The sequence below is a fragment of the Acanthaster planci genome, linkage group LG01 (genome assembly GCF_054643075.1).
Source record: "Acanthaster planci isolate LZ-2023a linkage group LG01, COTS_SCS, whole genome shotgun sequence".
Classification (NCBI taxonomy): Eukaryota; Metazoa; Echinodermata; class Asteroidea; order Valvatida; family Acanthasteridae; genus Acanthaster; species Acanthaster planci.
The window spans coordinates 28,043,876-28,069,719 of NC_141777.1; the positions used below are offsets into that span (position 1 = coordinate 28,043,876).

The 25,844-nt window shown below is 40.0% G+C and overlaps 2 protein-coding genes across 4 annotated transcripts; one reads left to right on the top strand and one right to left on the bottom strand.

The window, feature by feature from the left end:
- The first annotated feature begins 90 nt into the window (after nt 1–90).
- ttc27 (tetratricopeptide repeat domain 27) lies at nt 91–12,544 on the top strand. 3 transcript variants are annotated; one of them, XR_015426296.1, is made up of 21 exons: nt 91–716; nt 1,322–1,517; nt 2,511–2,637; nt 3,240–3,380; nt 3,605–3,707; nt 3,949–4,113; nt 4,426–4,562; nt 4,713–4,825; nt 5,418–5,484; nt 5,904–6,017; nt 6,809–6,904; nt 7,336–7,458; nt 7,835–8,062; nt 8,331–8,429; nt 8,578–8,630; nt 9,103–9,181; nt 9,859–10,006; nt 10,500–10,636; nt 10,967–11,078; nt 11,618–11,683; nt 12,049–12,096. XR_015426296.1 is itself a non-coding variant. In XM_022227450.2 (21 exons), the coding sequence occupies exons 1-21, from the start codon at nt 608–610 to the stop codon at nt 12,493–12,495; spliced, it is 2,559 nt and encodes an 852-aa protein (XP_022083142.2). In that variant the 5' UTR covers nt 91–607; the 3' UTR covers nt 12,496–12,544. The 3 variants fall into 3 exon arrangements, 2 of the variants coding, with proteins under 2 accessions (XP_022083142.2, XP_022083144.2); XM_022227450.2 differs by lacking the exon at nt 11,618–11,683 and adding an exon at nt 12,385–12,544 and having other exon boundaries at nt 12,049–12,149; XM_022227452.2 differs by lacking the exon at nt 11,618–11,683 and adding an exon at nt 12,391–12,544 and having other exon boundaries at nt 12,049–12,149.
- Nucleotides 12,545–13,263: 719 nt separating this feature from the next.
- Nucleotides 13,264–25,490, bottom strand: memo1 (mediator of cell motility 1). The gene is made up of 9 exons (XM_022227564.2): nt 25,315–25,490; nt 23,823–23,907; nt 22,735–22,803; nt 21,471–21,583; nt 21,171–21,282; nt 20,213–20,355; nt 19,557–19,633; nt 18,389–18,493; nt 13,264–17,142 (listed from the first exon to the last, which is right to left on the bottom strand). The coding sequence occupies exons 1-9, from the start codon at nt 25,361–25,363 to the stop codon at nt 17,008–17,010; spliced, it is 888 nt and encodes a 295-aa protein (XP_022083256.1). The 5' UTR covers nt 25,364–25,490; the 3' UTR covers nt 13,264–17,007.
- Nucleotides 25,491–25,844: the final 354 nt, after the last annotated feature.

Consider the following 25,844-nt stretch of genomic DNA (forward strand, 5'->3'; position numbering starts at 1 on the left):
AAAATTACGCGTAATAATACTACTACTTCTACAACGCCAGCTCGGTCCAACATGGAAACAACCATCTCACCTTTGAACCTAGTATCTAATTAGAATATCCAAGATGTCTGCGCCCACTTGCACGTGCAACGAGATATACATGTACTGTACATGTACATATGCAATATACGTGCAACCAGAGTCTAGCTAGGGCTGCATCCGAATCTCTGTTTAGAGCTAGGTCTAGGTCTTCGCTCCATTGGAAATGCGTGGAGACGCGTAGACAGTAGACCTAGCCTTAGCTCTGGAAGCCCGTTTCGGACACTGCCTAGGCCTGTTTTTTTCTCATCTTGGTCTATGGACGGTGCGGCAATTCTGACCGTGATCTGATGATATAGGCCTAACTTGTTGAATTGCGTGCGAATCGTAGATTGGTCCGTTTGAATTTAAACACAAATTGTGTGATTGATAAGTTTTCAAGAAAACATGGATTGGGAATGAAGTTCAACTGCTTTATATTGAAATGAATGAGTTTTCCTTTGTGTCCTTCTTCCATGGTCATTGTGATCACGCTGAAACTGCATTGAACTCAAGCTGAACTTGCTGAGAGTGAAATACTGTTAAACACATGCTACTCAGCATGGAGTTGCCATCGCTGCAAACAAACTTGGAGATTCTTCTACTGGAAACTGGTCACAGTCAATTTCAAACAAAATCCAGCATAGCTGAAATCATTGGTAAACATTTGGTGTTTTGCAACAGTTCTATACCTTGAAATTCCTATTTAACTGTATATTCATGACATGGTTTAGCTTAAGTATTAAACCATGGTAACTTAGCTCATTTGCTGATGTTCGGAGCGTTAAAGTTGGAGTTATTCAAGCTGTGGAGTTCCATATACGAACAAGATGGACATCATTAATTTTCCCTTACACTGATCTATTAGCCATCAGAAAGCGATAACATGTCCTAAAGAGTCAAATTAAGCAGGGAAAATATCGAAGCATAAACTAACAAAACACATGGATTTTTTCAGACTAGTCTTATAGGATTTGTGCATGGTTATCAACTGATGTCTGGATATGGAACTCTTTTCTGATATAGATATTGGCATGATTGGGTTGCACAGGGCATGCGGGACAGAGTTTACAAAACAGAAATTTTGCAAACAGTAAACGAGGGAAGTAATGGGGCATACTGACGATCTTTCCTATCATGAAAGTTTAAAAGTATGTGTTAACATTTCATTATTGCTTAATGTTGTGTAGGGTGTATTTTAAGTAATTAAAGTCTGTATTAAATACGGAAAAACCAGCACTATTATCTTGTTTCATGAATTTAGGTGATGGGAGTCTGCGTGACTGTTCAAGTTCTCTCTTTAAGGGAGACTTTGAGCAGGTGCTGTTGGGAGGTGTTGCCGTGGCAATACTGGGTTCAGAGGAGGATAATCTTGGAGATGCTTTAGACTTTACAGAGTTCATCCAAAGAAGGGTCAAGTTATACCTTCAGAAAAGTGAACCAGAAGAAGTCACTTTTAGGTATTGTATACCTTACAAGTTTTTCTGTGTTATGGAAAGTACCGGTATCAAGAATCAGAACTTCACTGTCTTGCTGCTTTCAGTAATGAATTTCATGCGAAAAGGTGCAATTCAATGGCACAATTCAATGGGGCACAATCAGTCAATGTACACGATTGGTTGATCACTGTACTGTCAGCATGGCATAATCTGTCAGTTCCCCCATTAGCCAGTAATCTTGTGCCTTCTAATGTGTGCTTGTTGAACATTAATTTGGGAAGGGAAGATCTTTCTCACCAGATCAGTTAATAACTCTGCATGATTGATCCATACTGAAGAATTGTGTCCATCAAATCTATCACTCTAAGCTCATTTTGGCAATTTGCTTTCTCTATTAGACTGGTACTAGTATTGATCCATCATGCTCACAAATATGGAATTCATCTGTCTTATAATTATAAAGGACTTGGCACTCTTGTTGCCCAGTTTGTATAATTTCACAACGTATGTATGACCTAGGTATGTACATGTTCCTACCACAAATGAGGATTTGGGTTTTTTATTTTTGGATTTCTGTCCCGCTGGACATGTATTACAACACTGTATAGTCAGTGTTTGCCCCTGAAGGCTTGTGGAAAAACCCACAAGTGTACTCGGGTGGGACTTGAACCCACGACCTGCTTACTAGTGCAGACATCTCAATCACTTGACCACCGAGCTTGCGGGTGTCAGCTGGCTGGTTCGAGTCAGATGTAGCAGCGGGTACCGTGAACAACTATTTCCAAGGACGGATTTGCACTGGAATATGTTAAATAATTTTAGATGATACATCAGGCAGAGCAAAAATCTAAAATTAATTAACATCTCCCCGGCGCAAATCCATCCTTAGAAATAGATTTGGGTTTTAACAAGAAATAAGAGTCAATCCTTTCTCTGCTTTATATATATTTCATGTTTAATTTGTAAATACATATCACAAAATGCTTGTCTCATTTCTGTTTGTTCTTTACTCAGGGAATTGTGTGTGATGTATGTCGGTGTTGCCAGCTTGCAGCTGTTCATTCAAAGCAATTGGACAGGGCCACCATGCCGCATCACCCCTGCAGATGTCTTACCCAAGAGCCTCTGCCAAGAGACAAATGTTGGTATTGCAGCTGCACTTGTGCACGATCACATTGCTACTGGATTATCATGATCATTAACATCACCCTATCCTGTGAGGATTCAGGGAATGGCGTGGAAAGTGGCTGTCAGGCTTTACATTGTCCTGAAAATTGGGTTAGATTGATGTATCTGGGTTTAGGAACAATATGCACAACTCACACTAGTGTTTAATTTGTCTGTAAGATTAGTAGTTACAATCTGTTGCTCTTGTTAGGCCCCAACTATAGCATTGTCCCAAGTATAGTTGGAACAGGCCCAACACTAGTTGGGACAGGCCCAGCTGTAAATGGAATGAGCCCAGCTATAGTTGGGACAGATGCTATAGCTGGGGCATAACACTTTCTCTCTCAAACAAAATTGGAGGTTATTATTGATATAAATGCTGCACTTATGGTGACATTTAAACCAAAGTGTACATCCTGCAGAAACAAGTGTTAGGGAATGCATAATTTCTCAGAAATTGGGTTATTGCAATAATTTTGTTACGTTTATTTTGTATGATTTGAGATTTGTTTATTCAAACGATACTGAATCAAAGGCAAACTTTGCTCTCAATTTTTAACTCCATCTTTCAAACAGGTCACAGAATTTCGTGAATTTGCAATGTCAACTCTCAGTCCTGATGACTCATCCATTTACCGATTGGTCACCCATCCTGAGTTTCTGCTGATGGCACATTGCATTCTGGTGAACTGTAAAGCCATTCTTTCAAGTTGTTTGGTGAGTTCAAGTTTGGGAGTCAGATAACCGCATCCCAATTTGTTCTCTTGTTTATGCATGTTTTACAACTGAAGGCATCCTTATGCTGAGTCTCTTCATGTTGCTTCAGTATAGACATGGTATGTATGTTTCCCATTCTGTGATCTGAGTGAAGACTTGCCTGCTAATGCAATAGCTCTCTGAAATGTTATTCACTCCTTTTTTGTTACTTTTCATCATTGCAGACAGCTGATTGGTGGACTTTGCGTTGCCTGTGGATACAGCAACAAGTTCTGGATGAGCGATCCCCGCTCATCCACAAGGAGGTTCACAAATTAATGGACACGAGTATGATTGGAATTGTCATTGAATCACAACCACTTAATTAAATTGTTGAACAAATGTGAAAAAAACTGATTTAACTCAAGCTGTGGTAAATTCACCAAACCTTAATATGAGGCCTTCCAAATGTATAGTTGCAGAAAGTATGTAAACACTAGACATTCACAAATACATCATCGGTGGTAGTATTTTACGTCAACAGCATTGGAGCAGTTATTTCTTCTTATCTTCTTTTTTTTTCAAACAGTAAACCAAAATGAGGTTCTTATGTCCAGGGAAAAGTGCATTGACCTCCCCCTCATCTTTCACCTGGAGTGCTGTCACATTTGTCAGTATTACTATGAATTCACCAAAGCCAGGGAACACCTCCACACTGCTAAGAAGACCGCGGGACTTGAAGCCAGTCTATCAGGTTTGGGGAATAAAAAATTTGGTGTGACTCATTCTATCAAACAGAAAAATATGCATGATGTGCTTCATAAACCATCAGAACATCCTAGCAATAAGGTCTTTGATCAGAATTTGCCCAGAAGATCAAAAGCCTTCAGTTCAAACTAAGACACTCCTGTGTTTTGATTTAATTAGTATCTTGGCTTGGAATTACTCTAAAATGTAACTTAAAACCAGTCATCCCTATGACTTACACATCTTATTAGAGGATTTACATTAATTAACACTTTCATTTGTTTCTTTTCCTTTTTTTCAAAAACACTGATTAAATTAGGTGCTCTGGGAAAGAGAACACGCTTCCAAGAGACAGACAAAGCACAACTATTCCTAAGGGTTCAACATCAGGAAGACAGGCAAGAATCTGCGGCTTCATCAAGAGAAGAAGACCGTGCAGTGAAAGGTCTTCCAAAGGTAGGCAGTCTGAAAATTGTCAAAATTGCCACAAATGTCTGCCAATGTCAGTCCTGATTAATTTCAAGCTGGTTTCTTGAAATAAACAGGAACGTTATTTGGAATCTTTGAGGATGCTATTTTGACATGATTTTTCTGTTTTCTTGACAGGATCTCAACCTTAATGATGATACACTTCTGGATGCTGTCAAATTTAAGGACTCAGATGTGGACCAAATCCCGCGGTTGACTAGTGCTGAGCAAGCCTTGATACTTGCTCTATGGTAGGTAGCTTTCTGTCTGGCAAGCTATTTGAGTGCATGAAAACATTTAATACTGTCTGACTTTTCAAGCTCGTTGGTTGAGATATCTGCACTTGTAGGCAGAAGACCATGGGTTTGAGACCCACCTGAGCAAGCTTGGGAATTTTTCTTCACACCTTTTGCAGAATACCAGGCATGCAACCTTTCCTCAGATCAGCTGATTTCCTCTTTTTTTCCCTATCATGTCTGCCATTACAAAAAAACACTGTACAAAACTTTTGCAGTTGGGAATTTCCTACTTTTTTCTGAATTTCCAAATTCATACAGTTCTGAAAAAAAGTAAGGTCTTAAATGCATGTTTAAGACCAACCAAGCACACATTTAGTCTTTATTAATCAGCTAGATATTATGTTAATTCCATGATCTTATTGACTAGGTGCAGTAGATCGATATTCAGTAATGATGCACAGTATACACATATTGACAGTCAGTCCATTTCAACAAGAAAATTGTAATGATGTTGTTACATTTTAGCATATTGCTTACACAATACCTAAGCGGACAAATTCCTCTACAGAGAAGAGAAATTCAGCTTAATAAATTTCCTTGGCAGTACTGAACACAAGCGAAGCAGACCCAAAGAAGAGCTTTTGTGGGAGGAACTGAAGGCGTATATTGTGGTAAGTGGCAGAAAGTTGGAATGATTGTACCAATTACGAAGGCAGACCAGTCTAGAAAAGCCTGGATTATTTCCCAATTTTCTGTACAACCAGATTTTCAACCTGGCCAACAACCACACCAGATGCATTGATGTCAAGTTTATTGCCAAATGAAGTGGCATGAAAATGCAGAAATGCACAGAGATTTAATAATTCACCATCATCATACATGCAAATAATGCCAAATTAAAAGCATTGCCACTTCTTGAGAAAGTTATTAAGTATGAGCATAGATAATGTTGACATGAAAATGCATAGTAATATACCTGCCTGATTGTGAAGTGTTAAGTTCTATATTTGAACTCTCCCACAAGACATAGCATAGCTTCTTAGCTTCTCAACTAGTCCTCTTGTATCCTTCACCCTCATGTTCTGGACAGGTTGCACTAACTCGGCCTAAGGTGTGGTCAGTGCAAGCCCTAGCCCTGATGACTAGATGCCAATTGGAGAAAGATCATGGAAGGACGGTGGAAAGAGCCATGATGCAGATGCAGGTGAGGTGAAATTTGACGGTCCTATTAGGGGAAAGCCAGGGTGTGACATCCTTTTGGAAACTTTGCAGCATCAAAGTTTGACCTTTGAAAAGAAAAAGTTTTCAAAATAGTAATTTTAAGGCCAAACCTCTGCGCGAGTGAATTAAATTCTCAAATTCTTTAATTTACTCCAGAACGCTGAACATTTCTTAAAGTGGCATCTTCAGAAATCATTTCATTGTTCGTTTAGAGCATTGCCTGCCGAGATTATGGCTTCAGATTCCCTTGCCTTGAAAAGCTGGTCCAGGTTAAAAAACTACGTAGCAGTGATGAGTTGCCTAATGGTATTGCCTCTGAAAAGAATTTCGGAGAGTGTGTGCATAAATCATGTATGACAATTACAATTCCCCATCATCATAGCAAATTATTTACTATTGTTCTGAAAAATTTACCAACTTCGATGTTTGAAGGGCAGTAAACAGGAAATGTGTAATGAAATGAGGTAAAGCTCATCCGACCTCTTCAAAAGTGCAAGATTTCTTTTCTGTTGCAAAAGATTGATAAAGCCTGACAGTCCTGAATCCTACAACTTCATTATCTTCAGATACCCTTGGAGGATAGTGTTGAACAGACCTACACCAACAGTGTTGAATATCACTAGACATCTTTTGTTTTGCTCTATCCACAGATCCACAGACACAGGTGATTTTTTTGACTCCATAAAATTTCCCAGGCTTGTCACATCAGACTATTTGCTTACTGTGGGAATAAAGTGATTCATTAGATGTTATAATGAACCATTTAATTCACAGTTACTGGTGGACCAGTTTAAGGAGTCAGAGTGCCCCGTGATTAACAGGTTGGAGTTACTGCACGCTGTGTGCCTTCCACCCAAATGGACAATGGAGGTAGGATATGTCCGGTTTTTGTTTCTCATCAAGCTGTCTTAAAACTCATCCTTTATTGTTAACAGTTTGGGGTTAATACCCACACAAAAGGTGTAGTTACATTTTTATTCACTCCTCCAGGGACAAATCTTGTCCTTTAAAAAGGGATCTCTTGTTTTGGTCATGCAGTGCAGTTATAATGTGTACAAAATTCTTGTCTGTTTAGTCTTGATTTTGATAAATGTCTTGTTTATGACATTATATGTTTTGATCTGTTGGAGTTCAATTGTTTTCTGTAGAAAAAGAACTTATTCTAATTCTTATGTAGTTATGAGAGTTAGAGGATAGGGTCTGTCCTAGCCTACTCTGGGTTCAGATCATTGGGCCATTTTCAGTTGTTGAGTCTTCCCTAGAGTGTGGCTAATATCTCTTTTATTTACTTTTCTGGACAGGGTGAGCTGGCTAGCCTGTTAATGAGTCTTGGTGTAGTGACTGCTGCCTTAGAAGTCTTTGTCAGGCTAGAAATGTGGGAGGATGTCATTAAGTGCTACCGGCTATTAGAAAAACCAGACAAGGTAATTGAAATGCACAGATTGCCCTGGTATTAATCCGTTTGTTATTGTTTGATATTTGCATTTTTGTCAAAGAAAAGGCAGTGAGAGTTTCCTGACAAAGAATGAAAAGAAGTTTTGATTCGGATTATGACATTTTTAAACCTTGCTTCCCTATAACACTCGTTGAAAATAACAAGGGAAGAGATGCTGACCTGTGGAATTGTAGTTTTGGTCGTGATATTTGTGTTTACTGCGGTCATTCAGCAGTTACCCTGTTGTCAGCAGTGTTCATGGTTTTCTTAGAACTACATGTTGAGAGGCTGTGTCGCACTGATGTTAGGATTGAAAGGACAAAAGTTACTCTATCTCCTAATTGTGATCCCTCCTGCCTGCCAAGGCTGTGAAGGTGATCCGTGATCAGCTGGCCATCAAGGAAACGCCAACACTCTGGTGCCTGCTGGGGGATTTCAAGAAGGACAAGCAGTATTACGAGAAGGCCTGGGAGGTGTCTGGCCAGCGGAACGCCAGGGCCATGCGATCGTTGGGCCTGCAGTACCTTGAAGAAGAAAATTGGGAGAAGAGCATCGAGTGCCTGGAGATCTCACTGCAGAAAAACCCTGTTCAGGTCAGCTTGGATTTGTTCCAGGGTTGCCTTTGGGCGGGGTGGGATTTCTAAATGCTGCTTGATCTTGGGAGGAAGGCTTGGGTTTGGAATTTCCCCGTAATTGCCCTTGATCGTCAGGCTCTACTTTGAGCTAGGTGCAGTTGTACACAGGATCATAATTTGGCAATATTCCTGATCAGTTCAACCTGTTCAACGTAGCTAATTTGACAATGTGGTGCAAAAGAGGATGTAATGAAATGTGACAACTGGTTGATATTGTTCTTTGCAGTACCATGCCTGGTTCTGGCTAGGCTACTCAGCTACCAAGGCAAACAATCATGAAACAGCTGCCAAAGCCTACAGGAAATGTGTCACCTTGGAAAGCGATGTAAGCATGCCTCTGCTGTACTAGCTATCAGTAGTCTCTACTTTTTTGCATTAAATTAACCAATCATGGTTGAATTGAATGCTTTCTCTGACGAGTTTGTTCTTCAAAGAGCATTGCATAATATCCTCATCGGAGTCTTTTTTTTCAGAATGGTAAAGCATGGAATAACTTGTCATCGGCTTACATCAATCTCAAGCAAAAGTGAGTACCAGCACTTCCCTGGGCAAAAGATCATATTGTACAAAACCCAATATGGGCATTTCACATTAGTGCACCTCCAAGAGTTTGCAACATGTTGACCAATCACAGTGCGTGAAACTTGTTGGCCCATCGAGTGTTTGGGAGGGTCAACAGATTTCGCCCATTGTGATAGGTCTACGTATTGTAAACTCTTGGATGTTTGTCCCATTTTATCTTGATGCTAATCCTTGTTCATAAAACTTACATCTTGTCAGCAATAACTCCATATTCTGCCAGCAATATAATGTGGACAATTCCCAGTACATAGGTCAACTACCCTTTTGGAGGTCTGTGCTTTAAAACGTTAGTTTATATATCAAAAAGGATATGCAGTCAAATACTCCTGGCATTATGACTAATATCATATTTTTCATTCATATCAGGAAACTGTAACCAGTTGAGCACTCTTGCTGTCATTTTGTCTGTCAATTAGACCTAGAGCTTTCAAGACTCTCCAGGAAGCCATTAGATGCCTCTACGAGAACTGGAAGATTTGGGAGAATTATATGGTGGTGAGTGAGGAATCTGATGTACTCTTAGAAAGACACGCCGTAAACCTATTTGCAGTTTAGGCATCAGTATAAAGCCAATTCAAGCAAGCACTATGGTTATTAGTGTTCTGACTAACTTCACAAGATAGTTGGACTGCCATAGAATACTATTTGGAACCAGACCTTTGGGGACAGTTGCATTGCTGGTTCGAAGTGGCCTTTCATATAATTAAGCACAGAAAGAGTTACATAAATGTGAAAATAATCGGCAGCAGTCATGACTATGGGAAGAAATGGTACCACAGGAAAATGTGAATGACTGATTTTAAAAACAGTATTTCTACAAGGGTTGTTCACACAGGACTGTAAGGATTCTATGTATGAAAAAGATATGGTACATTTTTACATAACATGTTGGGATGACCCACTGCACATGTATAGGTTGGTGCATATACATTGTGTGGCAAATAGCATTGTGAAATTGTCAAAGTTGCTCTGCCATTGTAAGTGCATAAACACAATAAACAGGACTGAAGTAGTGCTAGAAAATATGGATGCAAAGAACTTACAAAATGAGCATAGCTCACTTTTAATTGTAAAAGTGTCAGCCTTTCTTTTCTCCAAGAATCCACGAATCAAATCATAGTTTGAATTAAAGAGAAAAAGAAAGAAAAGAGTGTATAAAATTTTACCTTCAGGTGAGCGTTGATATTGGGGAGTTTGGTGAAGCAATCAAAGCTTTCCACAGGCTGATGGATTTAAGGGAGAAGTACCTGGATGAAGATGTGCTAGGAATCCTGGTAAATGCGGTTACCAGGGACATTGTTGATGCTGATGGAAATCGAGGTATATAATAAAGTTTCATTTGACGTCATCTCATTTATGACTTAAGAAAGGCTGCAGATCTGCTCAGAAAAGCGTTATTAACCACAAATGGTTCTGTTGTAGACGAGGCCTATTTTTAATTTTTCAGTGAACTCAATTGAAAGATTGTACAATAGTCATCGAAGTTAACTAACAAGGCTGTGTTTAGTGGGCACTTTGAGAAGGAGTAAGTGTGTTTGGATGTATAGCAGAGCCAGGAATGGAAGACATGTTAAAATGTAGAAGTAAGAATCTCACATGAAAAGCCTGAGCCAGTTCCATCAGCAGCCATTTGTCAACTACCAGTTTATCTTACCTGGCAGGCTATGCAGGAGCTTGAGTGGTTACCAGGGAAAATTTTTGAAATGGACAGTTGAAAGTCTAGGTTGACCCTGGTAAAGTGGCTGTTGTCATCTTCATTGTTGTTTGGTTGGTGCTGCAATGTTTTCATAACTTGGTGTTCTTTTATTCTCAGCCGGTATTTTAAAGGGAAGATTAGTGGAGCTTTTTGGCAGGCTGACATCCCAAGTGACTACTAATGCCAGGGTGTGGAAACTCTACGCCAAACTTCACGGGAATGCCAGGACAGACAGTGCAGAACATAATGACAGGGTAAGTTTTGATTTGACTATGTCGACTGAAACGTTGAAATTCAGTTCCTTGAAGGATAGGCAAGGACTCACCCGCTTTTGAAACATTACTGCTTGATGCATGCCACGACAAGTCATCTTTCTCTGACATATGATCGTTCAAGTTCACACTTTTGGCAGAAAACCTGTGTGCCTACGTGTAAATATTTAAATTCAGATGATCATAATTAAAACATCCTGGTTGGTGTCTGTCTCCATGACCGGGATACTTTGACAATATTCCGTCTTCTTATATGAAATGGCAGCCTTCTTATTTTTCAGTTTCTTTTGGGGGTTTCTTTTTTGTCCGAAGGCATTACAATGTCTACAGAAGGCCCATCGTCTACAGACACAGAGGGGAGACTGGAGCAGTGAGATACAGTCGTGTAGAGACATCCTAGAACAGTCTGTAGAGCTGGCCCAGGGTAAGTAGACAGAAGAGTTATAAGGAGCTGCATAGACTGTACAGAATGATATATTCCAAGTTTGTCAAGATTTAACCTTCAATTATGTGTCTCCAGTTTTCATAGTGAAAGTTAGGCTTTTCAAATGGCCAACCATGCACTTCTCAAAACAAACTGCCCAGAAAGAGTAAGTTCAAGGCCATTCAGCATTTACTAGAATATTATACAAAAAATGAATGTTTCTGAGTGCAGTGGTAAGAGGTGACAGGTGAAATGTTCCGCTCCATGAGGCAAAGCTGAGTGGAGGAAACATTTCATCCGTCACCAACTGATATTATTCTTACCATTGCATGAATTTGAAACATTCATTATTTGATTTATATAATACTTGCTGTCAGAAGAAATGATTAATACCTGAAGTGCCACCCATTGGGAGTACCGTGCAATGTAAGACTAGTTCCGGTCCCTACATTATTTTCCCCCTTCTTACTGGGAATTAAACATATCAGCTGTATATGAAATGTGGACGGGAACCAGTCAAGTTAAGTTCTATTCAACAGGTACCGTGGAATAGAACGATTAATTCAGTGATGTGATCAACAATCCACCAGATGATGGGGATTTATGTAGGTATTGTTAGTAGAGTATTCAACACGTTGTAAGAACTCAGAATATTCCAATTTCATCTCCTAGGATTAGGCCGTTAGGCATGTTATCCAGTGTAAGGTGGTGGAAAGTACCATCTCAGTGGCTGTATCCGGCATGGCTATGTTGTGGCTATGACTTCAATTTGTTACCTTGTCAAGCTACTTGGAGCATCCATGACCTCAGACAAAAGAGCTCCGTTCAAACAAAATCATTTCTAACCACCAGTGAGCGTATCGTTAACAATGTTAGTTTAACAATAAATAATAGCAAGTGTAACAAAATGAACTTGTGAGTACATGTACATGTATAACAAACACTTGATGGTTCCTTTTTCACTGTCTAGCCTACCAACACTGCAGCAGCAGCAAGACCAACTCAGCTGAGGCCATCCAATTATTGTCCTCAGCCAAACTAATGCTGAAATCAGTCATCAGTAAAACTAAGGTAGGTGTGGACATCTGCAGGAGTGCAGCCTGTAGGCGCAGCACATGGTAGTGTAGGAGTATAAACGGGTACTGGATTGCAAGAGTGCCAGATGTACACTAATATTGGCTAGCTCTGTTGCCTGATTAATAGGGGTGGTGCATTGAAAAGCTGTACTGTTCGATACATCCTTTACAAGTAGTCATTTGATTGCTTGATTGTAGTCACTACATGTTCATTTTGCTCGTCTTGACAGCAACAGTATCCAGAGGATTCGCCAATCAGGAATGACCTTGCTGAACCCTTGGAAACGGCAGAGACCGAACAACAGAGGGTAGTCGATATGATTGCACAAAGAAAGGAATAGATAGTACTTACAAAAGTTGCAGTCAAGTACTTCACAAGTACTTCACAAGTACTTCACAGGTTCTTTGCTTGCTAGTAATCACAGGAACTATGATAAGAATGTAAACTGCAAGCAGGAATGTCTTTGACATATACATGGTGGACTTGTTCAAGGCTAGCATGGATATGATTGGCATTGTTGTAGTCGAGACCACTTAAGACTTTCACAAGACCACACAAGACCCCTAGTCTGAATTCAAGTCACAAGCTATTCAAAAGAACTGCAACAAAAGCATTCCTTTGTCATTGTTCACCCAGTTACCTGTGACTTGTCTTAATGCATGGTCTTGTGTCTGGTCTTGTGATGGTCTGGACTACAACACTGGTGATTGGGGCACTCAATGAAGACTTCAAGTAATAGTGAAGACATGTGGAGTACTTATCAAGTACTTGACCTGAAGACAGACATTGAGTGTATTCAAGCATATGATACTTATGAGAGCGGAGCATGATATGCCTGAAAGTGTAGGTACAGCAAGGATTGAAACACTACTTGGGACAAACAAAAGATCTGGAATGTCTTGATCTGTCTAGGACCTCACCAATAAGGATTCCTAACTTTTTAAAGGAAATTTTTCAAGAAAACATTATTAAGCTCACTTTTCGTATGTGCTGGGATAGCTTTATTTCCAGCCCCAATTCTAGAGTCTAGTTCTGGAGTCTAGTGGTGATTTATTTCAATTTTTTTTATAACGTAACCAGATTGCATACTTTTTGTTAAATTTTCTTCGTTAGCCCAAGACCAAAATTTGTAAGGGTCCATTTAATAACATTAACCAACAAAAGAGACTGGGACTATTTTAAAATTTTTGAGGGGTATACATGGCTTGTTGGTAGTATACTTATCTCTGTATACCATACATGATTAAAACAGAGGGCATTGTATTTATCAATTTTAATGGCAGATAAGCACTACAAACAACTCTTCATTAAACACAAAATTCACAAATACAGTAGTTGTGAAAAGTATTTATTAAATGGTGAAATAGAATTATACGTAGCTACATCTGTTATAACGATAATCATCCATATACATGTAAATATCAGAATTGCTACTTTGCATAATCCATTATTTCTGATTACAAGAAAATGAACCATGCAGGTGAGTTATGTATAGAGTATAAAGTCCGTTAACATCAGCTTTAGTAATATCGCAAGCGGCAGGCATGACATGAACAAAGTTTCACAGATACTTTCACAAACATACTTAAATTTACATTTAAATAGGATGAACAGCCCAATTTCCATAAGTAAAAACACAGAGAAATTAACACATTTATGACGAACTAGAAAATTAAAATGGCACCCACAAAACAATAACTGATTTCTGCCACAGACAGTGAATTGATTAGAAGTAGAATTCACCATTCTGCCATAAGCCGAGCAGACACAGGGCTTGACAAACGAAACAGTAATTTTGTTTACATTTTTTCATCCTTATTCAATGGAATACCTTGTATCAGAGATCTTAATGCTTAAAAACATTTGGGCGGGGGTTACATAGCCTTGCATTTTCATGTGGAAAGTCGGCAGTAAGTTCTACACAAAGACAGTTTCTATTCCTCTAATGCATTTGCATCTAACTACAAAAATGACTACTGCTATGAGCGAATAAGCTTATGTAAGAAAATGTTATAAAACTGGATTTTGTCTTTGCTATTTGGTGAACTCCTCAGAGCTAATCCTTTCAATATGGATGAATTTTTCAGGGTTCTGGAAGTTCATGCCAAGTCAAACTTTAATTGAACCTCAAATAATCACTTCCTAAAGTCTATCACTGACGGAAGTGCTTGTATTTGGGAGCACTATGAAGCTGATAAATATTGGCTCAGGATCACGAATAGTGTGCATATCAACATGCATTGGGTTCAGTGGGCAAACAGGAAGCTTCTAACAAGTTTCATTCTTCTCATCTCAGAATAATGAAACCAAACTCCAGCAGCGATGTCTGCAAACAGGTGCTTCCCTATCCCTTAATTACAAGCTCACATGATGCTACAACTTGGAAATGCCAATCACATCGTGTATACTCATCAACTGGAACAGTAACAAGTAATCCAGTGTTTTATTTACCGTGACACGTTCTTGCTATTCACTTTTAACACACTAATGTTTAGAGTTTCCTTTAAAGCCTTAGTCAAATCTGAACATACCTGCATTATGCAGCAACAAATGTAAGCTGATTCAAGTGGTCCCTTAATCATGCTGCATTAGTGTAAACACTACTCTGTGTAGGTCATGATCAGTGAACAAAATAACAATGGTCACTGCTTCATTAAGAACACTGCTTTAATAGCTTCAATTTGAGGTGAAGGAAAATCTCTCTTTGCTTTACAAAGTGGTTCTCTACCTGTTTACAATGCACGTATAACCTTTTTAAGTCCATTATTAATTATGTCAAGCCAGGCTAATACACTTCTTTCAAAGACATGTTTCAGGAGAAAGGGAGTCTTTTCAAAAAGCTATCATAAGCATTTCGTTTGGTTTTTGAATAGAACAAACGCCAACTGAGATAATCTTGCTGTCTACTACTTGTTGAAATGGAAAACTTTGAGATGCTTGGCGGCTGTGAACATACTGGTCCTACATGTCTGGTCCACTAGTGTTTGCATCAAGCTTGAGCTAACGAGGGCATTCTCAAAATGATGCAAACAATAATGGTCTGGTCGCGTGGAACCGGTATGCTCGCTGCACCCAAGCGTCTCAAAAGTCTTCCATTTGAATGGAGTTTACTTCTGCTTTCCACCCTATGCCCAGTTTATGCTTTTTGTGAAAATGAAGCAACTTTGTGTCATTAAATTGGAGCCCACTGGCATGGGGATACAGAGCAGTCAAATGCACTGAATCCTTCGGTAAAATTCACTCAGCATTTCACTTGGCGATATGACTACAGTGGGAAAACCGCACCCACCATATGAACCAGAGGGCTGGCAGTCTACCATGCAACAGGCTGGTGACCCACAATTATCACCCTTTGGCTACAGCTGAGATGGTGTGAGCAGAGTTTGGCCAGGTTTCCCCATGACACTGTCCAGATTCTCAAAGGGAAGGCCGGTGTCTCTTGCAACTTATGTGTACATCTTACTGAAAGGTCAAGTTCTAATTTACATAAGTGATGTACTCCCAAGCATTTGATATTTTGTTTCTAGACACACAAAAAAGTCAAACTGCAGCATTTTCTCTTGTCAGATTATTTTTTTTACCTTGATGTTGGTGTTGACAGAGAAATAAAAAACCACTTTAATCTGCATGACTATGTTGAACTCGGCAGGTTTCTACAACAGTTGCTGTGCGTTGCTGGACACGGGTGAAATTCAGGCTAAGGGGCCACAATGTTTCTGAACAAGAACTTTAGACTTGGGGAAAAACTTTATTTCGGCGATCAGCAGTCTACAATGTCAGGTCTTGGCCCTGGCCATAATCTGAGATAGGGTCATATGTGACCTGTCACAACAAAATGAGCGTAAAGTCGCTCTTCACTATTTCCTATTGTGACGATTCAAAGCCAAAAACTGACGGGGAGGTCAATATCTCCATTTACTAGACACTTACATCCACACGAAGGACTGTCTGATTTCTACTCTAATCTGACAGACAACATCTATTGACCCTGGAGTATTTCAGCTAGGCCTAAGCCTAGTAAAAAGAGCCCAGATTTTGCGGTGTTATGTAATTTTCTTTTATTCACGAAACTGGCACAGTGCGCTGCTGACCTTGTAAAAAGAGCCCAGATTTTGCGGTGTTATGTAATTTTCTTTTATTCACGAAACTGGCACAGTGCGCTGCTGACCTGTTTTCAATAGGGGCCACATTAGTGTCCAGCGGTACTGTGTGGCTCATCACTGCGGTGGTGGAGCACTTCTGTCCCCGGAGGTAATCCGCTCGTGCTGAACGTCCCAAACCGTGGTATACTGTTTCAAAACATGGCTGCATTATCTCCACTTTTGGGAGTGAAAAAATGTTGGTAATGCCCAGCAGCCTGGTCTTTTGTTATGAGTACGGTCTTTTGTTACAAGGCCCAGTTCCCTTTGTCTGATTTTGGAGACCCCAGCCACGCATATAAAGAATAATATCACATTGTCGGCCTACTTTTACCCTAAGTGCTATACACCATTGAAAAACTCTTTTTCTGCTGAATTCCACAGTACCAATATCTCAATTTTCAAAAATTCTGACTTTCAGCTCATTTTGTGGTGACAGGCCACATATTTAAGCCTGCATATATCTAAGCTGAAAAGCAACAATTTATTTTGTAGAGTGACCCATCACTACGCAGCAAGTTACCTTAAAGGAATCTAACCCTTTGTCTACAATGTTTTCCACACTTCTTCAGGCCTTTAACTGTCTGTGACTACAAATGACACACACATGAAGATATCCTGAGTTACCGAAGATAAATTATCACCTCTCTCCCCACCCCAAAAAAAAATTATGCTGGTGGCTTGTTGACCACTGTCCTTAAAAGTTTGTTTCCTCAGCTCATAATGAAGGAGGCTGCGGCATAGCTGACTGAGCTATCCTCCCTGGACTTGCACTGGTTGGACTGGGCATAGTTGAGGAACTTGAGGGACATGGTGCGTCCGTTCTTGGTCTTCAGAGTCTGAATGGCCTGAGGGTTGAAAGAGGGAGATGGGGGAGGGGGCAGAGAGGAGAAGAAAGACAAAGAGTTAAATGGATACTTCATCTCACTTCTTGTCCAGTTTTGCGATTGATGGAAACGGACGAGCTAAATATATTTCTCCTTGGGGTGAGCAAGACAAGCTAATGGGTAGGATTGGAACCTACAATTTGCAGACTAACACACAAACTAATCCCAAACCATCGGTGATCAAATCTTTATCATAAAGAGCTCTGTTGTGAAAGTCCTGAACTTCACTCTATGATCAGATTTTATGAGCCTTTTAAGCTTTTAACTTGCTGCTTAAATAATCTGGGAGATGCTGGCTGGGCACTATGGAAAAAAATCATTTCTGGCTGCTTCTCATCACTACGGTCACTTGTGATGCCGTGCAACTCTGCATGGACATTGACTGCAAGAAAGCTGGACCACTACTTCACAGTCCAATGAATCAGAGATTTGGTAAAAAAAATTGGAAAACTAAACTTTTAACAATTTGCTGCCGGGAAACCCTGTTTCGTGCACCATGGGTTATACGCAGAGCTGGGGTGCTCGAAATGGGACAAAAGTCCTGCTGCTGGATTTGCCATCATTTTTGGCTTGCATTTTTCGAAGGTAACACGTCACTGTTTTTAAACAGTATACTACTGTTTTGGGCATAGCGCGCCCGCGGATTAGCACCGCGGACAAAAGTGCTCCGGGCCCCAGTTGATGGGTGACACAGTACCGCTGCATGCTAATCCAGCCGCGTTTGAAAAGACGCCACTCGCATTCACTGGGGGACAAAGGAAATCATGCAACACCTCACAATTCTGGGCTCTCTTTACAGGGTGGCAGACCTGGCTGAAATACTCAGGAGTCAATGAAGGTTGCCTGTCAGCTTAGAGTAGCCACCAAACAGTCATTCGTGTGGGCGTAAACATCCATTAAATGAAATGATGAATTCTTGAAGAATTTTGCAAACTGAAAATCTTGAAAATCTCCCATATGTGTGCACTGCATTTTTAAAAGTACCCGTCAGCAAGTGGTTAAAGCACTTCATATTCTGATTCAAAGTATTTTGAAGGGTTTTGATAGCATGACCACTGCATCTTATAAAAAAACCTCAACCAATGCAGTAAAGGACATGCATGTAGACTGCTGATGAACAAATGGCGGAATGCAGGTGGAACGTTGTTGTGATCTAAGCTGCACCTGCAGAATGTTACCACTTTTCAAAACATGTATATTAACTTACATTTAATAGGACCGCTATAGGGTGTCTGCCACATATGGTGTTGCCATATTTCTTAAGGTAGCTACGGAAGCCGACAGGATCCAGGCTCTCTATGTATTGCATTCCCTTGTGGACAGAATAAAATACAAAAAAAGCCGAGTGAATATGTCTGTTATGTACCTGTTATACCATATAATTTAGTTTCAATATTAAAATAGTCTTACTTTAAAATGAAATCAGAGAACAGTTTGCAAATGTCTACATGCTCATTTTCGAAGGTTATTTTAAAAAGTAGAGGGTGAAAACAAAATGCTTATGCTTTTGAATCGTAGATGAAAGGGAGCTTTCTGATAATACTCCATGGTATGATGTCAGTTGGTTATGGGTACTGGAAAATCTGGAGGAATCCTGTCAAATATGTGCCTATGTTGAAAGAATTCGTGCCAGGTCTGTGCACTTAGTAACTGTATATAAATTACTGTCATTTCCAGAATATACGTACCACAGACCCATTTATGGACAGTCCAATCATTGACTCTTTCCGTTAACCACGTGATCACAGAAAGTGTTGTCATTAGAAAACCCAAATGGAAAAAAAAAGGAAATTCTGTGGCATGTCATGTTGAACACGATCACTGAAAAGACAAAAGATCTGCCCCACGAAGGTACACCACTGAAGGGGTTGATTTTTATTTAACCCCTTGACGACGGGAATTTCTTTCCGAAAGCCAACTCCAAGAATTCCAGCCTCGCTTAGCCACGAAGGCAACCTGCCAAATCACAAATTCTCGAGGAGGTTCTTTTCCCCAGTAAATGGAGGCCCAGACGAAATTTCAGGTGGGGATTTATTAAGGTGAGCAGGGATTTAGTCTGGTGTCGTGTAAAACACATTACGAACAAGTGACATTCATGCTATCACAGCCCAGCGGTGTGCCATTTCCTCCATGAAGCATAGTACTGGAGAGTAATAGATGTACACATGGCAGATTAAGGTTTCTACTCACAATGACAGATTAAGGTTTCTACTCACAATGACAGATTAAGGTTTCTACTCACAATGACAGATTAAGGTTTCTACTCACAATGACAGATTAAGGTTTCTACTCACAATGACAGATTAAGGTTTCTACTCACAATGACAGATTAAGGTTTCTACTCACAATGACTGTGCGTAAATGATAAAACTCACCATTCTATCCAGAGACTCAATGGATTTGTGAATTGGACACTGACGTTCATGTATGTCCACGTAGTTGAATCTCTGACCTGTAGGGAGACACAAGGCAAACATTCCATGTTATGGATGTCATGAAGAACAAAATATCATGTCAGTTACAAACATCCAGACAGTCATAACATTGTGAAAGAAACAACTTGATATCTCAGACAATTTCTAGTCATTTCAATGGTTGCATACACAAAGTTTTTCCAACGCGCAGTTTTTGTTTGTTTAAGGCTAAGTTCTATAACCAGTCAATGCTAACCAACCAGGACCTACTGACACGTCATTGATGACAACACGATCTTATCCTCACCAATCAACTGTATCATTTTGTTTCACGTGTTCAAACATGGTTCAACCTGATTGGTCAAAATGCGTTGTCGGGCAATGCTGAGGTCCCGTCTTACCACGACTTCATCGCAGGTAAAATCACCAGTAACAGGGCAGAAACAGTGACAGACGAGTAGTTTTTTGCTAAAGTTCATTTAAAAAGCGGGTGACACATTGGAGACTGGATGACATGTGAGCGACTCTTCACGACTTGGTAGACTTGGCAAAACACTACCAACAGACTGTAGGTTATACACAGCAAAAATCTGGAGAAAAAAAAAAGAAGGGCTCACCCCAGTGACAGAAATCGGACGAAATGACGAAGAGGTTCTCAGGGTCAGCCAGGTACTTGCTGAACAGCCGACCGTACATCTGCTCTCCCTCTGCCATCAATGAGCCTACCAGGACAGGCACTATGGTGAACTGACCCTGTTTACTGTGGTTGGTGGAAGATAAAAATCACATCACACTACAAGGTTTAACCGCGGGGTCATATCATTGTCAGCGCAGCAGTCACGTCCTTTCCTTGGTTCCACAAATAAACTAAAATGTAAAAGCAGGTAGTAGGAACGAGGCTCAAGTGCAAGTACCAAGGAAACGGTGTTGGCCAAGCTACTTCTAAGGGAATACAACTGTTCTGACACACAAAAGATAAGCTAGAAATGTACTAAGTTAAGGCAAAAGGAGTCAGACATGATTTCTGATGAAAATATCCGATATTCTCTGCATATTACTTGCAAAAAACCTTAGATTATTTTTCTCATATTCAACAGCCAAGAACTTTGAATATGTCTACTTTTTCAAGTGTCATTACTACCATACCATCTAATTTGTTGGCATTAGGATACTGTTTGCTTAGTTTACAGCAAATTCAGACAGCCAAATTGCAGATGCTGATTGAAAACTCTTCCAATCCTCACCCCGCAGGCTGTCTGACTCAACAGTACCAGGTTTGGTACATTTTCATCTCTCCGTTCTCCCTACAAATAAAGCACTGCTTTCACACCCACATGTGGCAAGCCCCCCTTGGATGCTATTAGTAAAAGAGACTGTTTGGAGATCATGTGGTTTTGGGTGGTGTATCTCTCCGGGTTCTTTGCTCGAACAACTGAGAAAAATCAATTACCCTAGACGGGATGCTCGTCCGTAGCAGGTTACTCCCCGACCGATGCTGGTACGAGGTATGTATCTACACGTATAGTCCTGGAGAAAGTAAGGCAAGTACAAGTGGAGTGGCCGTACATCACCTACCTCTGCATTGCCTTGGCGATGAAAGGCAACTGCATTTCTATACTGTGTTCGTCCTCGTCAGTTTGGATCTTCATGACTTCAAAGGGACCGTCCCGACACAGTTCTTCACACACTGATAGAGAAAGCAGAAAGCCAATATTTATTGCGTTGGCAATTTTTTTTTCTGCCAGGAACCTTCCCGAGTCCTCAAAGATTTTCCGGCACAGTGAAAAAGCCTGCTGTGCATGCACATGCCAGAGCACACTGTACGTGAAGACAGACAGAAAATCTTACAAACTTTCACATTAACGAATGTCTAACCTTGGGTATCTACAATGAGGTTGTATAACGGTGTCTCGTATATTTTACATCGTGTGACAGCACAGCCAGGGAGATACATATGATGTGACGGTCCAAGTATGAAGACACGCTTTCTGCACAAAGACAAAACACAGAAAAAACCCACATAAAATATTGGTGTATTCTGGGTACCTGTGATGATTCAAGGGGATTTCACAACAAAGTGGCATCCCAATTATGCGATCCTTGAATGCCCCCCTCCCAACTTCTCTGGTTAATTAGAACCAAGATTTCTTGTTATGAAGAATACATAGGTTGACTGGTGTCTGTTCCTTAGCTACTTTACAATAATAAACACCTTGGCATACATATAAACATGTTTTTTAAGTACATTTTAAATTTTTCTTTAATTGGCACTGGCTAAGAAATATTCTGATCAAACAAATTGTATGCAACAAGTTTTTATCCAATTATACCATGTTAACAGTTTCTGGTGTATCAAAGCTGGTTCCACCAAGTAGAGAATGCAAAAAGTACAGTAATTTCATGTACAACTTATTAAAAAGCAAAACTAATGCTCTGCATGTGTACTTTATGGATGATCCAAATTCCACGGGTAAATTTAAACAAAAAGCAGCATAAGACTTTAAATGGTCCAACTGTTAGAGATGGAGGGTTAACCCTTATCCACATCAATCCTCCTGGTTTTGGAGGATTTTGGAGGATTCAGGATGAATGATGATTTGAATATTGGAGGATTTGGAGGATTGAGGATGATTGGTAAATGAAGTACTAAAAATCAGTCACATACATGTATATAGTGGTGCATATGGTCACACATTATACTGTTTACAATAAATGTACCCAAGGACAGTGTGTTCCATTGTTCACTGCTGCTGGTCATAAATTACACAATCCTCAACTGCAGTGTGTTAAAACAAAGACACATGTCTGCTTTGTTTATGACAAAAGTGAAGCGGTTAGCCAACTCTGCAAAAAACAGCTTCAGCCCAGCAACCAACCTGATGTGCCCAACCCCCCCCTCCCTCAAAAAACAAAAAAAAAAAGACCAAAAACAAAACTCAAAGTAGGGCCACGGAGGATTTTGGAGAATTGAAGATTCAGGTACCTTTCATTTGTGCATAAGCCAAAAAAATGTACGATTTTGGAGAATAGAGGATGATTGAAGTTTTTGAAGTTGGACCATTTGGAGGATTGAGGATGTGCCCTGGTAAAATGACCCTAGTGGGTTAGGGTTAATACCAGAAAGCACATTTGTACTTACATGTTGGTTGGATCAATTTGTTTATAGGCGTGGGCTCCACATGCTCCACAATATGAGTATCCTGCATGACTAGAAACAAACAAAGAAATTACTTGCCAAAACCAGTCATGTTAGTTGAATGAAAATCAGAAGCATTATGCATCTGGAACTTTTGGATTTGGGAATCCAAAGAATTTAGACAATTAATTCCACAGCAGTGACTTATTAGTTAAACCCCATGTTCTAGGCAAACTTTTATCCACATGACATCATATTTTTCAACATACTCAATGACCTCATAATGGTAAATGTTACTTGGCTACTGGGCAGAATTTGGCAACTTGGAAAAGCTGCGCTGAACATGAAAATGAAATTAAAAAAATTTCAAAATGATACATTACTAGAATGCCACAGCAAGCAAGGTATGATACAAGTGACCGGTACAGTGTAATTCTAGAATTTCACAGAAATCATTGACCGTCGGTGTGAAAAAAGTATCCACAGGCAGCTCTGGAGGACAGACAACAAAATGGCAAATCCATTCCCTGGGTTCATTCCATAAAGCTGTCAAACACAGGAATTAGCCAGGTGCAGAGAATATTTGCTGAATCAAAGCAGAGCAGATTACCAGTTCAAATACCATGCGTTGTACAATTCCAGAGACTGGTTTTCGGCCAAAGTGTGCTGAGCCAAATTTTCTGTTCAGCAAGCAGCTCTATAAAATGAGCCCAGAGAGACCCTGCAGGCCAGGCAATAATGTTGCCCCTTTTTGTCCGATGTCAATGGGGCATGCCCGTTGGCTATCCAGCATGATCAAATGCAAAAAGGGCACCATTCATGATTAAAAACTGCTCGAACTGGGCTGCTTTTAAAGGCTTGGTACTTGTTTTTGTGTCATGGTTGGAGTGACATCACTGCATGCCACTGACTTTGCTCTCTTCTCATTTCCACTTGTAATCCGTCATTTTGTCACTTGCTGTCGTACATTTCTCTTATTTTATCTTCTACACGATTTCTGAAACTTGGTGTTTGGCCATGGCTTTTTTCTCATTGCAACCGAACTTGGGAACATTCAGCTGTGCCAACAAGACAAGACTGAGACTACTTACGGCGCAATGATTGCCCTTGCTGGGGAATGCTTTGATGACGCTGCACTGCTCAACCACTCATTTAGCTTCATCGACAAAACTTGTTCTGTGATTTAGGATAACAATAACTTAACAATGACAAAAACTGGCAATTGTTTAGCACTCAATGACATGTGTTGCTTATACAATCCTGTCAGTTTCAATGTTTTGTTTGATTGGCTGATGGGGTCTTATTGTACTTGTATTTATAATCAAGACTAATTTCTGTGATTTAAAAGCCACACATCAAAACAGCTGCAATGTCTGTGTTTATGTTCACAAAGATGGTCAGGGTTATATTTGTGAAAGGCAAGGCCAAGGACAAATATTGTTATTTTTTGAGTAAGCCTTGTGCAGTTAACATTTTGCCCTGAACAAGTAGCAAATTTGCCCCCTACCTGCCCCCCCCCAAATTATGCGAGCAATAACTTATGTCACTTTCTTGTCTGATCACTAGACCTACCTGAAATACCAAAATGCACATTAAACATTTACAGTTTGATTTCAAGGGAGATGCTGCCTGCATTGCGCACTACAAACTGTTGAAGTACAATGTAAGGAAGGAGTCGGAATATTCTTGTTTTTCCCTGAAAAGTGGTACAATTTCTGTTTTAAGTGCTACTGTGAACTGGGGTATATCTCTTGATCACTAATAACAAAATAATGAATAAGAAACATCAGAAAGATAAGAGTGTCCTCTTTAAAACCAAATATGCCATTAATACTGTATTGCCAGTTGACATTCTATTTAAAATGTACATGATGCATGATTAGGTGCATGATTAAATCCCAGTGATGTGCTCCATTCTTTCAAAAATTTGCCAAAACATCGGAATGAAGTCCTCTGCTACTTCCCAGCCTGTGCACAAACCACTATGAGATAGATTGGTCTGAAATGTTGGAAGTGTTTTCTACATGGATATCTCAGAAAGAGTTCCATATCACTTGACGCCCAGTGCACAGTTGACAAATCTATGGGACTGGCCTGAAAAAAGTATTTTCTAACTTGAGGCTTCAATATTTTCCTTGCTAAATTTGACTTTTTAGGATGTTATCACTTCCTGATTGTTAGTAAACCACTGAAAATTAGTGATATCCATGTATATTAAACTCTTACCGGATATCTAAATATTTTCACTACAACTAAATTTGACTTTTTGGGACATTTACTGCTTTCAATCTTTCCAGGAAAATAGAATTTTTCTGAAAGACAAGGTCTGTGCACAGGGTGTCATGCGACGTCCGTAGATGGAATTCTATCCCAAATAATTATTTTTAAACTGTTTAACAATGCCGACAAAATTAAATTCCTTCAAAATCTAGTGCAACCAACAAAGGAAAATGTGAACGGTGGCCTTGACACCAAATGACCCGAATCGCTTAATCTGCGATCGTGAACGTAGCCTAACGTTAGGTCTGGAAGTACGAGGTGAAACACAAGAGTTTTATCTCAAAAATCCCATCATGTTCAAACCTGAGCTGCTGTACCAGGACCCAGCATGGCTTGCACGTCTTACAGACATTCTCGAACCTATCTTGGACAGTTTTTGAGCGATTTTTACAGTCGCCGAAAATATGCCTCCTTTCTTGAGTGTTCCCTTGTGTTGTGAGTTTTCCTTCGGCCGCAGCTGATATGATAATGATGAAGTTAACCGCAGACAGCTGATCAGCGCATGCCCGGCTCGTTTTGATGTCAACAGAGGGCGCTTTGCAGACTTGCATTAAAAATTTCTCGTAACCAAAGATTATATAGCGCCGCTACATGATCTTTGCTCGTAACCGTGTTAGACTGCTGAGATGCATCCCATGCATAGAGTTGGATATTATTATATCCAACTCTATGATCCCATGTGACAAGTAGTTACTCTTTTTCTGGAACTAGAACGTGCCTTCTGATCGCCAGTTTCACTCTCAATATATAGTTTATCATCACAGCTTTAAGATTTTCTTCCCTTTGGAGACCCTGTGACAGACTTATCATTCACCATGAAATTAACGGAGACA

Coding starts and splice junctions, on each gene's coding strand:
- ttc27 (XM_022227450.2), top strand. CDS start 608: ATGCTACTCAGCATGGAGTTGCCATCGCTGCAAACAAACTTGGAGATT. Junction 717..1,321: donor CAGCATAGCTGAAATCATTG/GTAAACATTTGG, acceptor TCATGAATTTAG/GTGATGGGAGTCTGCGTGAC. Junction 8,430..8,577: donor GTGTCACCTTGGAAAGCGAT/GTAAGCATGCCT, acceptor CTTTTTTTTCAG/AATGGTAAAGCATGGAATAA.
- memo1 (XM_022227564.2), bottom strand. CDS start 25,363: ATGTCTGTAAGACGTGCAAGCCATGCTGGGTCCTGGTACAGCAGCTCA. Junction 18,494..19,556: donor TTGAGTCTCTGGATAGAATG/GTGAGTTTTATC, acceptor TCTGTCCACAAG/GGAATGCAATACATAGAGAG. Junction 17,143..18,388: donor CTATAGCGGTCCTATTAAAT/GTAAGTTAATAT, acceptor TTCAACCCTCAG/GCCATTCAGACTCTGAAGAC.